The sequence below is a fragment of the Theropithecus gelada genome, chromosome 9, assembly GCF_003255815.1.
Source record: "Theropithecus gelada isolate Dixy chromosome 9, Tgel_1.0, whole genome shotgun sequence".
NCBI lineage: Eukaryota > Metazoa > Chordata > Mammalia > Primates > Cercopithecidae > Theropithecus > Theropithecus gelada.
The window spans coordinates 11,412,787-11,428,135 of record NC_037677.1 but is presented as its reverse complement, the minus strand read 5'-3'; the positions used below and the strand labels follow the sequence as shown (position 1 = coordinate 11,428,135).

General features: G+C 36.1%; 1 protein-coding gene across 2 annotated transcripts in view; it reads left to right on the top strand.

The window, feature by feature from the left end:
- USP6NL (USP6 N-terminal like) overlaps positions 1–15,349 on the top strand; it is a 155,877-nt gene that overhangs the window by 85,502 nt on the left and 55,026 nt on the right. For both annotated transcript variants that reach the window (XM_025397674.1, XM_025397675.1), the window contains one exon: positions 6,514–6,553. In XM_025397674.1, the coding sequence (XP_025253459.1) occupies positions 6,514–6,553 (40 nt within the window). The remainder of the gene's footprint in view (positions 1–6,513; positions 6,554–15,349) is intronic.

Genomic DNA, 15,349 nt, shown 5'->3' with positions numbered 1-15,349 from the left:
AATTGCTGTGAATAAGGAATAGTCTTACAATATGCTTTTTGGTACTAAATTCCTGGGTTTTTTAACAACTCTGTGATTAAAATTTAACTATGTTTAAGAATATAATTTTTAATATTTTTTGCAATTTAGTAAGAACATTAAGTGCAGTAGATGATATTAATAATTCAACAGAGTTAAATGCAAATGGAAAATTTGTATTTAAAAATAATTATAAAACATTTCATTCTGTACCAGTGCATTTTAAAAATAAATAGCAATTCGAACTTTAGTGTTGTGCAGCCTAAAAATTAGCCTTGTAAAGAAATGCCATTCATCTTCCTTATAGTTATAAATGTATTCGTAATATTGCTTCTCAAAATTAATTCCATTCATCCTGAATATGTTGTATAAAGAATTGAGAGAGGCCTAGATCACATAAAGGAAAGCAGTTAAAATAATTTGGATCCTTAAAAACATCCTGCACATGATATGAATCTGTCTGTTCTGGTTCTGGTATTGTTTAATCAGATTCCTACAGGCTAGAGACTTCTAGTCATCTTTATACTTTGGTTCCATACAATTTAAGGATTAACTAAATTTTCATTCAACTGTGCTCTTTTCCAATTTCATTTATTATCAATAGGAAAAAAAAAAGCCAGGGCTGCTTATTTTATACTGCATGATTAAATTTTGAAGGAAAAACATTCATTTTTTGTATAGTTCACAGTAATGTACAGTCCTCTGATCTTATTTTCTCCTTTTTTTTTTCTTTGAGTCTAGAATTTATTTTGTTGTATTATGTTTTTCTGACAGTAAAACCAACCAGCCAACAAACAGAAACAGTTCCCGGAGCTGGAGAATGTGTGCTCTTCTTGTGGCTTTGCTGTTTTCTGGTCATGTAGACATTTTGTGCTTCATTTTTAAAGCAGGAATTAGTTTACATACCTTTTTTTATGTACCTTCAGGTGTATTTGAGGCTTTGAAAAAGTAAAATATAAGAATACTTTATAAAGTTCTGGACAAATATTAAGTGTTATTATACCTAATGACATTAGCTATCTGAAATGTTCTTCTGAGTAGTTACAATCAGAAAACTTTGTTTTGTTTTTGCAGAGACAGGTCTTGCCCTGTTTCTCAAACTCCTGGCCTCAAGCAGTCCTCCCACCTCTATAATCAGAAGGCTTTGAACTTCACTAGACTAACAGCAATATTTAACTATGATGGAAATACTGTTCTTAAATTAAACCTCCACCCCTACTTCTTTAAAAAATCAAACTTGGCTACAAATGTGACAAGAAATGATTGCATATTTGTGTGTAGTGTGCAGATCGGGGGTATGAAGACAATTTAAGCATTAAGACTGGTAACACCAGTGGGTCCCAGACTTGCCTGCACATTAGAATCAGCTGAGAAATTGTTTAAATAGATTTCCAGGGTTTCCTAGATTTTGATTCTAAAGATAGGAGACACCTCAGCTGATTTTGACCTTCCCAAGTGATTTTGGTGGGAATGAACAACTGTACTAGATTTTTTATTTTTATTTTTTAAATCATAAGATGGTCTAGTATGGTTTAAAATACATATGGAAACCTGTGCATTCCAAAAAGGATCTATTAATTACCTAAATTTTCTTTTCTTAATTGCTTAAAACAACATGAGCTGGGCCCTAGAAACAAGAGGTAGTTTTTTTTTTTTTTTTTTTTTTTAACTGGCAAATGCTGTATTTGGCTTTTTAGCATTCTGGATTCCAATGTAAAATTCTAAGTGCACAAGTACATTATTAACGTTTAAATACACCCATGTGATCACACATACACAGTCCATTAATTTGGGGGAATTGAAAACATACCATCAAGTTAAAATGAATTTTAAGAAAAAACTGCATTCACAAATCTGAAAGGCATGCAAAAATGAAATTGTAAAATAATGAATATAGGTGCCAGCTAAATTTCATGAAATGTGCCTGCAAATGTGGATCCAGTGATTTGTCCACACTTGTGATTGAAGCATCTGGTCTCTCTGACTCTTGTCTATTGAGAAGCATTTCTGGGTATAAAACCGTATTTGAACTATTACAACTGTGAAATAAGTGGTTCTGACCCAGGAGCCTAGTCTGTATTTGGCAATCTGAATATTGCAGTCAATTCTTTTGTATTTGTTTTTTCACTGTCTGTGCTAAGGTCCATTTGGGTCTAGTGGGGAAAAAGTGCTAATATTTATTGTACACTTACCGTGTGCTGAGCACTGTTCTATGCTCTTTACGTGGAATAATTCAGTTATTCCCCTGAAAAGCTCTTTGGGGTAGGTACTGTTTTTGTCTTCCTCTTTTTAGGTGATGAAACTGAAGCACAGAGTTCAAGTAACTTGCCCACGTTGTATTGACAGTGAGCGTCAGCTCTAGGGTGTGGACTTTGGCAGTCTTCCTGCAGAGCCTGCATTCTGAACTGCTACAGTATGCTGCCTGTTGCTGCTTTCTTGTATTTTAAATAAGAGAAATACAGAACAAGTGCTTTGAAATGCCTAGAAAGAAAGTTAAAGGAGGAAAACGAGGACCCAAAGAGAAGGATACTGTTTGAAATGAACACTGCTATTGAGATATGTACTAAGATAGCTAAGCTCACTGCTTTTTTAAAAATAAAGTAGATTGGTACTCGTTCTCATACTATCACACTAATTTTATTTACTCCATGATGCGGTCCTCAAACAGGCAACACAAATGAACATAATGAAGCATAGAAATGGGTATTAGGGTAATATCAAACCTAATACATTTCACCAAAATCAGTGATTTTTAGTACAATGAGTAGTTTAAGTAAAACATTTTCTCCAGACATTGTTACTAGTGGTTTTTATTGCTTGTCACCACAGACTGGAGTTTTATGTGCTATTGAATAAAATCACTTGGTATAAGCATTTAGATCTTATTCCCTGTCACACCTTGATCAAAAGAGCATTTTTTTCCTACTGTCTTAGTTCTTTGGACTTTTTGATTCATTCTGCAATGAAATTGGGTTTTAAGTGTCAATGTTAATACAATAAAATGGCAAAAATAACTTTGTAACCTTTGTTGCCTGAGTTTATATCTAATTACAGTTTTAGAAGCTTAAATTATGTGTTATTATATATGGAGTGACAGTAATTAACAAATATAGAACAACTTGGTTTTGGAATAGATTACACAATAAATATAAAAGCTGTTGCCAAACCAACTGAGCTCTGCTAGATGAGCAACCTGTTTGTTTAGTACTCAGCAGTGAGGTGTTCTCCCCAGTGTGTGCCATGATGGAGGTAAAGCTGGAGAATGGAGAAACAGAGCTTGTGTAAGGAAGAAGTTGGAGAACTTTAACATTTTAATCAAAAATAGTCACTGCTAGTCTACTTAACAAAGAATGTTTGGTATTTGGATAATGAAAGATAATGTATTTAGATCACAAATTATTAATAGAAGAATTAGAAGGAAGTCATACCAGAAATAAAGAAGATAAAATTAATACCAAACTTCAGATTTTCAGCTACTTATCAAAATGTGTATATTTATAAAATATAAATGTAGTTTACTATGACTGTATAAAATGACTGTATATGACATGCAGAATAAAGATGTGTTTGTTTTTAAAGAATATCATTGGCCAGGCACGCTGGCTCACGCCTGTAATCCCAGCACTTTGGGAGGCTAAGGCAGGCAGATCACGAGATCAGGAGTTCGAGACCAGCCTGGCCAACATGGTGAAAATTATATATATATATATAAATAAATATATACATATAAAAATATATATATATAATTATATATATATATATGTAATTTTGATTACAAAGACTTGAGAACTCTTTCTACCAATCCTGTAAATTTTGACTGGGTTAAATTTAAACTTAGATAAAATTTACTTTAAAAACAAAAATAAAATTTAGTCAATATAGTCAACTTATTAATTTTAACAAGTTAACTTTTATGTTTCCCAATGAAAGTTCATCTTATAGTTAACATGAATACTCCATCTAGCTGTTGAGAGGTTATAGGCACATAAACTCTAATTAGTAATACTTTCAAAGTTTAGGAGTAGATAAACAATGTATCTAGTTAAGGTCTCTCTCTTTCCAGAGATGACTGTCTTATGGTTTTCCCTTCCTGTATTTCTGTGAGATATAGGTACTTGCTATCAGCTTGGTGTTTTCTTAAAGCACCCTTTAGGTGCCCTTAAGCTCTTGTTCTCTAAGGCAGGGTTTGTCAAACATTTTTTGTAAAGAGCCAGATATGAAGAATCTTTGGCTTTGTAGGTCATACGGTCTTTGTCACAACTGCTCAACTCTGCTGTTGCAGCATGAAAACAACCAGAGACAATACATTCATGGCAGAGTGTGACAGTGTTCCATTAAAACTTTACAAAAACACACAGTGGGCCAGATTTGGCCTATGCACCATAGTTTGCTGACCTAAAGGAATTCTCTGCATTCGTCCAGATTGTGGTCCTTCTTTTTTCTCTTCCACTTGAAGGATATTTAGGAGGCATGGTAAGGATGCATCCATGCCTGCAGGTATATGTTCATCCTCCTGTTATACCTTCATTCAGCACCATTTACTGAGCTCCTCCCGCATGCCAACGTGAGTGTTCTGGACATTACAGGGAGCTCTTGGTAAGCAGCAGCAGCGTCATCCTCAGAAGGGTGTGAAATTTAAGCCTATGCTGGCACAGAGACTTGAGGGGGAAGAGCTCTGTGGAGATTGGTATGCACACAGCAGATTCTCCACGAAAAGTTTTAGACATGGAGAAACCATGCCAGAACATCTGTATAGGAAAGCTGGACCACATACTTGCTCTGTCATCCATCTGTGAGGTCTGAAGACTCTTTTATTTTTAATCAGTTTTGTTTCTTCTTGAGAATTGTTTTCTCAGCCTCCATCCCTTTTCTTCATATACTGCTGCATGGTCTAAGATCTTGTCTGTCTGAAGTTGAACCCACTGAATTAGTGCTAAACATCTTTCTGTTAGGCTGAGTGACTAAGTGAAAATACTAGTTTTATTATCTGTGAAATGAAAGATTTGGACTCTCTAAGATCTCTTTTGGCTGTTACTCTTTTTTGTTAGTTTTGTGGCAGTTGTAATCGTTCACCTAAGGACTCCTCATAGTAGAAAAAGAATGCCTTTGAAAATACCGAACTGGTGAATACTACTCTATTATGCTCTTCAAGGTAGTATATTATTTGATCTCACGAGAAACTAAGGAAAGAATATAAACATAGTGTTGCCAAAACAGTACTACTGAGAAGGCTACTCAAAGTGCATAACTTTGTTTATGAATAGCATGTGGTTTTTATATTACTGACAGTTAATACAAGAATCTCAGAATATTCTATATTAGAGATAATACCACAAATATATCAGAAATGAATTTGATCTTTTAGTGTATATTTAAAAAATAATCTCTTGAAATTTTGACAGTGAAGCATTTTTCTTCCTTTTTTTTTTTTGGAGATGGAATTTTGCTCTTCTTGCCCAGGCTGGAGTGCAGTGTGTGCGGTCTCAGCTCACTGCAACTTCCACTTTCTGGGTTCAAGCGATTCTCCTGTCTCAGCCTCCCAGGTAGCTGGGATTACAGGTACCTGCCACCATGCCTGTTTAATTTTTGTATTTTTAGCAGGGATGGGGTTTCACCATGTTGGGCAGGTTGGTCTTGAACTTCTGACTTCAGGTGATCTGCCTGCCTCAGCCTCCCAAAGTGTTGGGATTACAGGTGTGAGCCACCACACCCAGCCAAGCATTCTTTATTGTACTGAATAAAGTTTTTTCTTTAAATTCACAAGTCTGTTGGAGGCAGTTTGTTCCTTATGCTATTTTTTTAAACAATCATTGATTATAGACCGTAGTTTGAACCAAGAGTGGAGGTGGTGGTCTAAAGCAGAGGGTGGCAAGCTGTGGCCTGTGGACCAGATCCAGCTCACCACCTATTTTTGTAAAAGTTTTGTGGGAACAGAGCCACACTTGATTTACGTAGTGTCTGTGGTTGCTTTTGTACTATGACATCAGAGCTGAATAGTTGTGAAAAAGATGGTATGGCCCAGAAAGCCTCAAATACTTACTGTTTAAATATTTATCCTGCTAGAATAAGTTTGCTCACTCCTAGTCTGGAGCATTGCTGTCCAGTGGACCTTTCTGCAGTGATGGAAATGGTCTATATTTGTACCATTCAATATGGTAGCTTTTAGCTACGTGACATTCATGCACTTGAACTGTGCCTAGTGAGACTAACTCAGTGTTAAAGTGAATTAAATTTTAATGTTAAATAGATTTTTTTTATTAATAAATGTGTCTTGTGGCTACTGTATTTGACAGTTCAGGGTTGGATTTTGAAGATGGGGGTGCCTTGTGGTTCTAGAGTAGCTATCGTTTCATATTGAATTCAGCGAATGGAAACTTATGTACCTCTTGTGATGACAAATAAGTATTGTATATCATATGTACCTATAAGTGTATGAGCTTTTAAAAGTTTGTTTTGATTTCAACAATTTCATATAATACTATTTTTCCTCTGCAGTGAGGAGGAACTCCCAGATCATAATGCAGCTGTGGAACGGGTAAGTCCCACTCTTGATTTATTTACAGTTACTGGTGAATTGCCTTTGTTAGAAGAATAGAATTGACCACCTTTGTGATTTTAAGTGCCATATTATATGGAAATGGTACAGTCATTGTTAGATTTTGGACCTCATTATGTCACTGTAAGATAGTAATAATGGTGAAATAATTTTAGGAGATTTTAGGAGATTCTGATAGGTGCTTGAAAGACTTCATTCTAGACTGGCAGGTCCCAATCTAGGTTTTGAGAGGCTTTGAGAGCACAGCTGCCCAGGTCCCCTCTCAGTCTATGAAATCAGCCTCTCTGGGGAGGAGCCTCTTGGTAGGTAATTTTTAAAGGCTTCACAAGTGATTCTCATGTACCCTGTGGCAAATAAAGCACCATTCTAGACCAGCAGCTCTTTGAAACATGACTGTTCCATGAGATTTTAGTAAATTTCTTACAAGAACCAAAATCATTTTCTGTGGGTATTTTGGTATTTTAAGTACTTAGAGAAGTGTTACATAGTAAACTTGTCAACATTTTAAAATCTTTCCTTGTTATGCACAGCAAGGAACTGGTTCCACACCCAGGCATGCCTTTGAAGTAGTGATGGAATGTTTTAAGGTTGCTTGAAATCTCCCTTCTCGTCCCCACTTTTTCTGTACCAAAAAATGAACTGTAGAATGAAAGTGGGGGTATTGACTGGGATTTTTATCAGTTCATATATGTTTGATGAGGACAAGGGGCTGAATTTCAGATAATGAAGGTGAAATTGGAATTGGAATATGCAAAATATTTTAGAAAATCTTCCTGATATCAAACTTTTCTGAAAATCAAAACTGTAGCAAAACCTTAAGATGTAGATGAAATTGCCATTTTACGTATATAGAGAACCCTACAGGCAGACCTGCAGTTGAATTCTTTTGTGACTGCTTGGTTCTCTCTCAGTATCATAACCTAGAGGTTTCAGCAAATGAATGTCTTTCTTTTAATATCTACATTATTGAATAGCAACTGTGTATCAAGCACTGGCCTAGTTCTGCATAGAATGCTAGGATTAAATAAGACATAGTTTCTGCCTTAGAGAAGCTCACATCCAGTGACTACAGGAAGATCCAGTGTGACAACAGGTAGGAGATGACTGGTGGCTTGGTGGGGCCACAGTATATGTGAAATGTAGTGGTAGTGCAGGTGGAAGGGAAAGGCAGATTCTTTGTTGCTGAGGAATGACTGAGAAGGAAGTAATGACTAATGGTGAGAACTTAGTAATGCTGCCCCTGTGAACTTTGTGGCAGTCCGCCTTGAATAGGAACATAAGGATTTGTTCCCACCCTCTGACTATGATCTCTCTTTTGGGCTGAATTAATGTAATGAGTTCTTTATAAAATTAAATATATTGACATAAAGACTGGCAAAGTTTGTCCCTTCAAGTGTTACAGTGTCTTTTATTTGAGAAATCAGGAAGAGTTGGAAGATATCTTTAACAAAAGATATCCACATTTGGCAAGATAAAAATCTGGCAATCCAGTATTGACTTCTCTCTCCAACACTCCCCTCCCCCTTTTGTAATTTCATGGTCCAGAAAGTTTGAAAGTCTTCAGATCAGTGATTTAAATGATTCAATAAATGGGGCAGTAAAGAAAAGAAGAAATACCAGACAGGAGGATGCAAGCTTGAGGAATATTGTTTTTCAAAATTTTTTATTAGTTTTTTAAGAGACGTGCCTATACAGTAAATGACCTCTTAATGCAATTAGGCTTATAGTTAATTGATTGTTTTCTCCAAAAAGTTTAGTTTAATGAGGAATCACTAAAAAATGACCTATGCATACCTTAGTAATTTATTTTAAAATAAGATATAACTTTATATTCACTTATCAATCTTTTGTTTGGGGGTGGGGACAGGATTCAGAGTCTGTTGATTGGGTTTCCCTAAGGCCTTTTGTACGGAAACTGCACTAATATGACATACTGCCTTTTACAATTTCGGTTTCTTTAAAGTGGAATGAGAACTTAGCCACATTCAAAACAGTCTAAGACTGGAAACCTCTTAGTTTATCAGGATTTCCCCCAAGTTCTTCAGGTTTGAGTTAAGTTCTTGTGTTCTATGGTGACTGCCTAGTCCTAGTAGCCAAGTTCTACTATTTCCAGGAAATGAATAAAAAAAAAGTTTACATTTTTAAAATGGAATAAAATCTAGAAATGATAGTCTTGCTGGTCTGTAGTCTTTACAGAGCATACACTTGAAGCATGCTCTTATTTCCATTGGGGAAGACTTATACACTAGTACATAGTCGGGTAATCACAGCTTTCCTTCCAGCTTTGCCAATGTATTATTTTACATAAGGCAGTTCTCTGTTTAAAATAGGAAGAGTAGTATACAGTCCTTCCTAAGAGCATTAGTATTGGTGTTTACTAAGTGCTTTGGTTTCCCCCAAACAGGCACTTAAGCACATAAACAAACATTATATTTACTCTGTAGAGAACAGTATTAATAATGGATTATATTGTTTCATTGAGCTTATTGATGATTTTAATAAGGAGGAACAGATATGTAAAACTATGTATTTTCATAGATTCAGCTATCCCTTCATGTAGTGCAATCTTTTGCATTGTGTATAGAATATTGGAACCTATTTATATCTTTAAAAAGTCTTAATATAATGTAGTATGAAATCTTAAGATACATGACTGACAGACTTTCCAATGTCAGGGTGTTCTGTGAAAACAGACACATTTCTTTTTGTACTTCCTGTCTTCTTCTGACCTCTGCTGGTGAGGTCTAGGCATGCCTGACTCCCATCAACTTTGTCCCCACTCACGAGTCCTAACTGAAACGAAAAACAAACTGTAAGATAGGGAAAAACCAAACTGTTTTTCCTACTCTCATACTTGACACAGCACAGAATACTTCTGGTTACCAAGATATGTGTTGGTTTTTCGCCAAGTGGACGTAAATGTATTTTCTACAATTTAACTCAATTCTGCCACTAACCAGAGTAGGTGCAGATCTCACAGGTTAAGAGCTCACTTCCATAAGATTGCCTGTCACATCCGAAGTCAGTTGAAAGCCTCAGGTTATCACCTGTGAGGGGCTATAAATTAGAAGTTCCCACGACCTCCAAGAGGGAACTGGGGGTAGAGATCATATAGTTCTTATTATATCACAATACATACTAATGTTCAAATAGAGCCATTAAAGCATCTGAAGACTTGAATCTGAGCAAATCCCAAGATTTCTTATTCTACGGAGAAGGCTATGTAATATCCATCCATGAATTGTGTATGTGTCTAGCCTTTACTATCTGAATTATTAGCCATGTTAATAGTGGGAAGGGCCTGGGACCAGATAGAACACAAAGCCATGTAGATGATTCAACAAATGATTATTGAGTACTTACTGTTCAGCTGGTCCTGTGCAGGGTTGAAAATGTAGTCTCAGATCACTGGAGGTTGAGAGGTAACAAAGAAGATATTGGTCCCAGTTTTAATCCTTCCACCCTCCTTGCCCCAGTAGGAGAGGCCAGTTCTGACTTAGAGGCAACATCAACTTAAGACAATAGGGTATTATATCATAAACTTTAAACAGAAGTTTAGCTCTTCCCTGAAAACAGCTCATGGGAAGAAAAGTATACGGCAGTGTAGCATGTTCTTAGCCAAGAGAGGTAATGGAGAGATAGCAGAGGGAGTAGAGGTGGAGGTGATGGCCTTTGCATTATGTTCCTTGGCTGCATGTTAGCTCTGACATTCTGAGAGAAGTAGAATTTTCTTATGTCAGGATCTTCTATACAATTTTAAAAATTTCATTGGTGAGAAGCACATCCAGTGCCCAAAATTTAGTTTTGAACATCCTCTCCACTAAAGGGAATCACAGATTCTTGAACTGATGGCTGATTCCAGGTTGGGATAGGGAGAGTATAAGGTGGGCCAAAATCATTTTGTACCAGAACACTAAGAAATGGTAAAAGACAAATAGGGCATATCAAAAGGACAAATTTGAAGGGGAGAAATTACCACTCAGACGGGAAGTAGTCTAACCCACCTCCCAGGGGACAGTTTGAGATTCAAAAAGAATAATGATGATAATGGATTATAATACATGAAATCAAATAATTCTTTAGACTATAGTGATATTGAAAGCGGAGGAGCTAGAAAAGAAACTTTTTAATGTCCAAAGTTAATAATGTCATTTAATAATACAGAAGGAGTGATAGAAAAAAAAACCCAAACACCATTTTACCACCATCACAGCCATAATTGATTCAGGTAGGGATCATCAATGAATGATGAGACCATTGGGTAGAGTTATTAAGGAACGCGACATGCACCCTGTCTCAAAGTATATCACATGGATTATTTATTAGTTACAAAAGGGAATTTCTCTATTAATGGAAAAATTGGGCAAATACCTTTACTGAATGATGAAACTGTAGCATCATCATTGAAAGTGGTACAGCTTGGCATCATGTGCATCTGATATGATGTGGTGGGAAAGACAACATAATTGGGTGATAATCCTGCTAAAATCCAGAGGAGCCAATCACACAAAGCCAGATAGTGTGGCCTGGACTCTTCAAAACGTCAGTGTCATCAAAGACAGAGGCCAGGGCACTTTGGGGACATGCCAGCAAAGGCAATGCAGAATGCATGATTGGATTCTGAGTTGCCCACACCACAGAAAAAAACAGCTGTAAAGGACAGTGTTGGGACAAGTGGGGAATTTGGTGTATGGGCGCTTTATGAGGTAATAGTCAGTTTTAAATTTCTTGGGTATAATGGTACTGGAATCATGTAGGATAATGTGTTTTCGTTCTTAGGCAATACATACTTGAAATATTTAGGGATGAACTATTCATGTCATGATTTTCTAATGATCGGTTCCCCCTAAAAACCCAAACAGTATAAATGAAATCTAGCAAAAGGTTAATAATCTGTGAATCTCATGAAGCATTTATAAGTATGTGACATGCTATTCTCTCAACTTTTCTGTAGGTTTGAAATATTTCAAAATACAAATTGAGAGAAGTAAGATGTTTGTGTATGAAGCCAACAGAATTATTTGATATCAGTTTCACACAGGCTGTTAACATCAGCAGCTCTGCCTTTTGGCAACACTTTGAAAAGTGTTACCCACATGATGGAATAATTCCATTTCTACTATTCTGCCACATATGGGATATTATTAACTTCTGGTTACTTCTGTATTACAGCGATCACATTGCTATCAGAAATAACATTCTGGCTTCAGTCTGTCTGTTCATATTCATTCTACTTCCCACCCTTCCACCTTGGACCACAGAATGTTATTAATTCCTTCATAGTGTTCAGTTTTTTTTTTTCTTATGTAAATTCTGTTTAATTTTTAAATGTTTAACTTTTCTTATATAACAACCACTGTTTTAGGTGATAAAAACATGAACATATCCAGTCTCTATAGTCAAGGAGTTCATACATTGATAATACAGTTTGGGCATTTAAGCCAACTAGAACACAGTTGTTAGGTGCTGTAACAATGATCAAAATATTCTCATTTTATAGATGAGACAATTAAGGTGCAGAAAGATTAAGTAGTTTGCCCCCAAATGAAACAGCATGGGACAGAACTCAGATTTGAACCCAGGTCATCTGGGTCTTGAATCCATGCCATGGAATGCTAAGGGAACAGTTGGTTTTGTTCCTTGGAACATGCTTGGAACATGGAGAGAACTGGGAAAGGTTCCAGGCGTTGGACATTTGACCTGAGAGGATGCGTAGGATTTTACCAGATGATGGTGAGAAAATCACAGGGAGACAAATAGGAAACATTTGTCACAAAGGCTGAAAATGCATTGTGTATGGGAATGACAAATAGTTCAGGGTGGCCAGATCACAGAAGTAGCAGGAGATAGAACTAGAAGGTGAATTGGGGCCGCATTCTGAAAGGCTACTCATGTGTGCTATGCTAAGAAATTTAAACTTTACTTCTAGAAAATGGGTAGCCATTGAAGGGTTGTGGGACATGTGTGAAGGGTTGTGGTAGCAGTGTGGAGGCTGGAGTGAAGACAAGGATCCCAGCAGGGAGCTTCTGTTTTCATCCAGGAACTCCGATTACCTGAACTGGGGCAGAGGACAGGATGGAAGCAGGAGACACAACATGGACCCAGCAGAGTGTGATTTGGGGGTGGGAAGTGAGAGAAAAGGAGGACTTAGTGGGTAGTGATGGTGTTAGTTCATGTCAGGGACAGAAGCATACTAGCAGCATGTTTGGGAAAATAGTTTCAGTTATTGTCGACTTTAAAGTCTCTGTTGAACTTGAAGTGGAGTTTCTAATACACTATTATATTCCAGTTTTGTCTTGTTGTGATTGAGTCTGTGGCAAGATGGCATTCCTTAGCTTATTTTTCTGGGGCGCTTAAGTTCACATTTGTCATATGTGAGTATGTTTTCAGTTACTTCTTCAAAACAGTTGCTAGAATAGTTAGCTTCAGCATCTTTGGTGAGAAAGTATATTTCATCTATGAATTATAGATTCATGATTGGGGGAAAAAGACTGTCATGTGCATTCAAGTTTGGTATTATTAAATGGACAGCATTATGGAGTTAACACTTAAACTTGATTGAATACTGATACATAATTTTAGAATTCTGTAGCTTCCCAAGGGGTGTGTGTGTATATATATAATATATATTTTATAAATTATATCATATATACTTTATATATTTTATGTATTTATTTTATATAAGATATATAATTATATATAATATATAAGATAATTATATATTATGTATAATTAGATATTATATGTAATATGTATTATATATTGTATAAAATATATATTATTTTATTTTATTCTATTTTTTTCCTGTAGAGGAAAGAAAGCATACTTAATGATCCTTAAATTTTTTTTTTGTATGTGTGTGTTTTGTTCTTGCAGTGTGGGAATATATAGCATTTAAAATAATCTGTATATATGATAATCATCAGAATGCAAAAGTGTGCCTTTAAAAAAATGACTACTTCCTAAAGTTATTCATTGATAATTCATGGTCATAAAAATGAAAGATAGCCAGAGACCTGCAAGATCTCAGCAGGGTTGTTCCTGGCAAAGTGTATGTTATTATACTCTTGGGTTGGCTTGAACTATTTGGTGTTTTCCTGTTGGTGGAAAAAAGGATTATGCTTTAAAGAAGTCAGGGGAGAAAGTGCAGAAGAACAAAAAATACCAAATGGTGATTTAGATCAATCTTAATTTTTCACAGCTTGGCCTTCTCTAAAGTCACATTTAGCAGAAACATTAATTAGATTTCAGTGCCCCACTGAGTTTTAAAATTAAACATATTTCTGGAACCATCTGCAACATTTTATCACTAATAATATAATGAGGAATATGCTTAGCCTTTTGAAAAATGTGAATTATAAAATAATATCTTTTGCTCATGAGTGCTCATCTTTTGTGAGAAACCCATACAAAAATTGTAAAAAGAGGTAATTTAAGAGTTTTAAGAATATGCCTAAAATTGAAATTCTATAAAAATGTTCTCATTGGTGAGATACTTTTCCTAAATTCAGGATTTTCTTTGGAATTTTCTGCTGCTTTTAGGTCTAAAAATATTAGTGGTGAGCCATATATGCCATCTGCCAGCATAATGCCTGCCTGTTTGAGGCTGGATTGCAGACAGTCAGTAAGGAGCTGCTGCTTCCATCCAGGAATGATGATTGCCTGAACTAGGGCAGAGGACAGGATGGGAGCCAGAGATGTGGTGGCTCAGAGTGTATGTCCTGGAGCCAGGCTGCCTGGCTTTGAATCCGTCTTCTACCACTTACTAGAGGGGTGACTTGGGACAAATCCCTTAAGCCCTTTATGCCTCTGTTTCCTCATTGTAAAATGGTGACGATCATACCTACCTCGTGGGGTGGCAGTGAGCATGCATCCTTGAGCATAAAATGTGTCCTCAGAATGATTTCCTTTTCTGGGTAGACTTGTATTTCCATTGCTTTTTTTTCATATACTTACTACACTCATGGGCCCAGGTACTTAGGAAAAAATATTCCTTCTCCTGGAAGCCAAAGAAGTGAAGACTGAGCATTTTCCATCTTACTTTCCCCATTCCCCAGCCTTGCCCCTGAATTTCACTTGAGTGCGCATGCAAGAGACCTCCCCCAACTTTGGCAGCCTGGTGTCCTGATGCTTTTGTAAACCCTTTGGAGCTGCTGTCGGCCCCTGCTGTCTCAAAAATACACGCATTCTCACGGCCGCCTAGAACATTCTTTCCCACATTGCATTCCCACATTCCCACCCTAATAATCTCACTGTTTCTCATTTTGGGATCATTTTCTCTGGCATGCTTAGGTGGATTTGACTGCCCCTTCTGCGTGGCCCTTCCTGCCAGTACCAGTGCCTGCTACAACGCAGTGTGTTCCTTGTCCATTGTCCTTAGCACCTGGTCAAATTTCCTTAGGGCAGCAACTAGTACTTAGTATTTTTTAAAATAGTTTTCCTTTAGCATAAGACTCATTACACATTAATCTTTCCATAAATAAATAAACAGCCACTTTTGCTTTTAAAAAACTAACTCTCACTAAAAACGTCAATATACTAGAATTCAGTAAAATAAGATAATTAAATTTCAAAGTTGTGTTTTTGTTCCTTTGTAAAATATTTCAAAATATTAAAATTTTTTTTTGTTTAAATTTGTAGAATACACAATATTTTGGTTACTTTTAAAGTCTTGGAAAATTTAAATAATATCTTTATCTTTTTACCTAGATAGAGCATTTCCTATTAATCTTTTTTTTTTTTTTTTTTTTTTTTTTTTTTTTTTTTTTTTTTTTT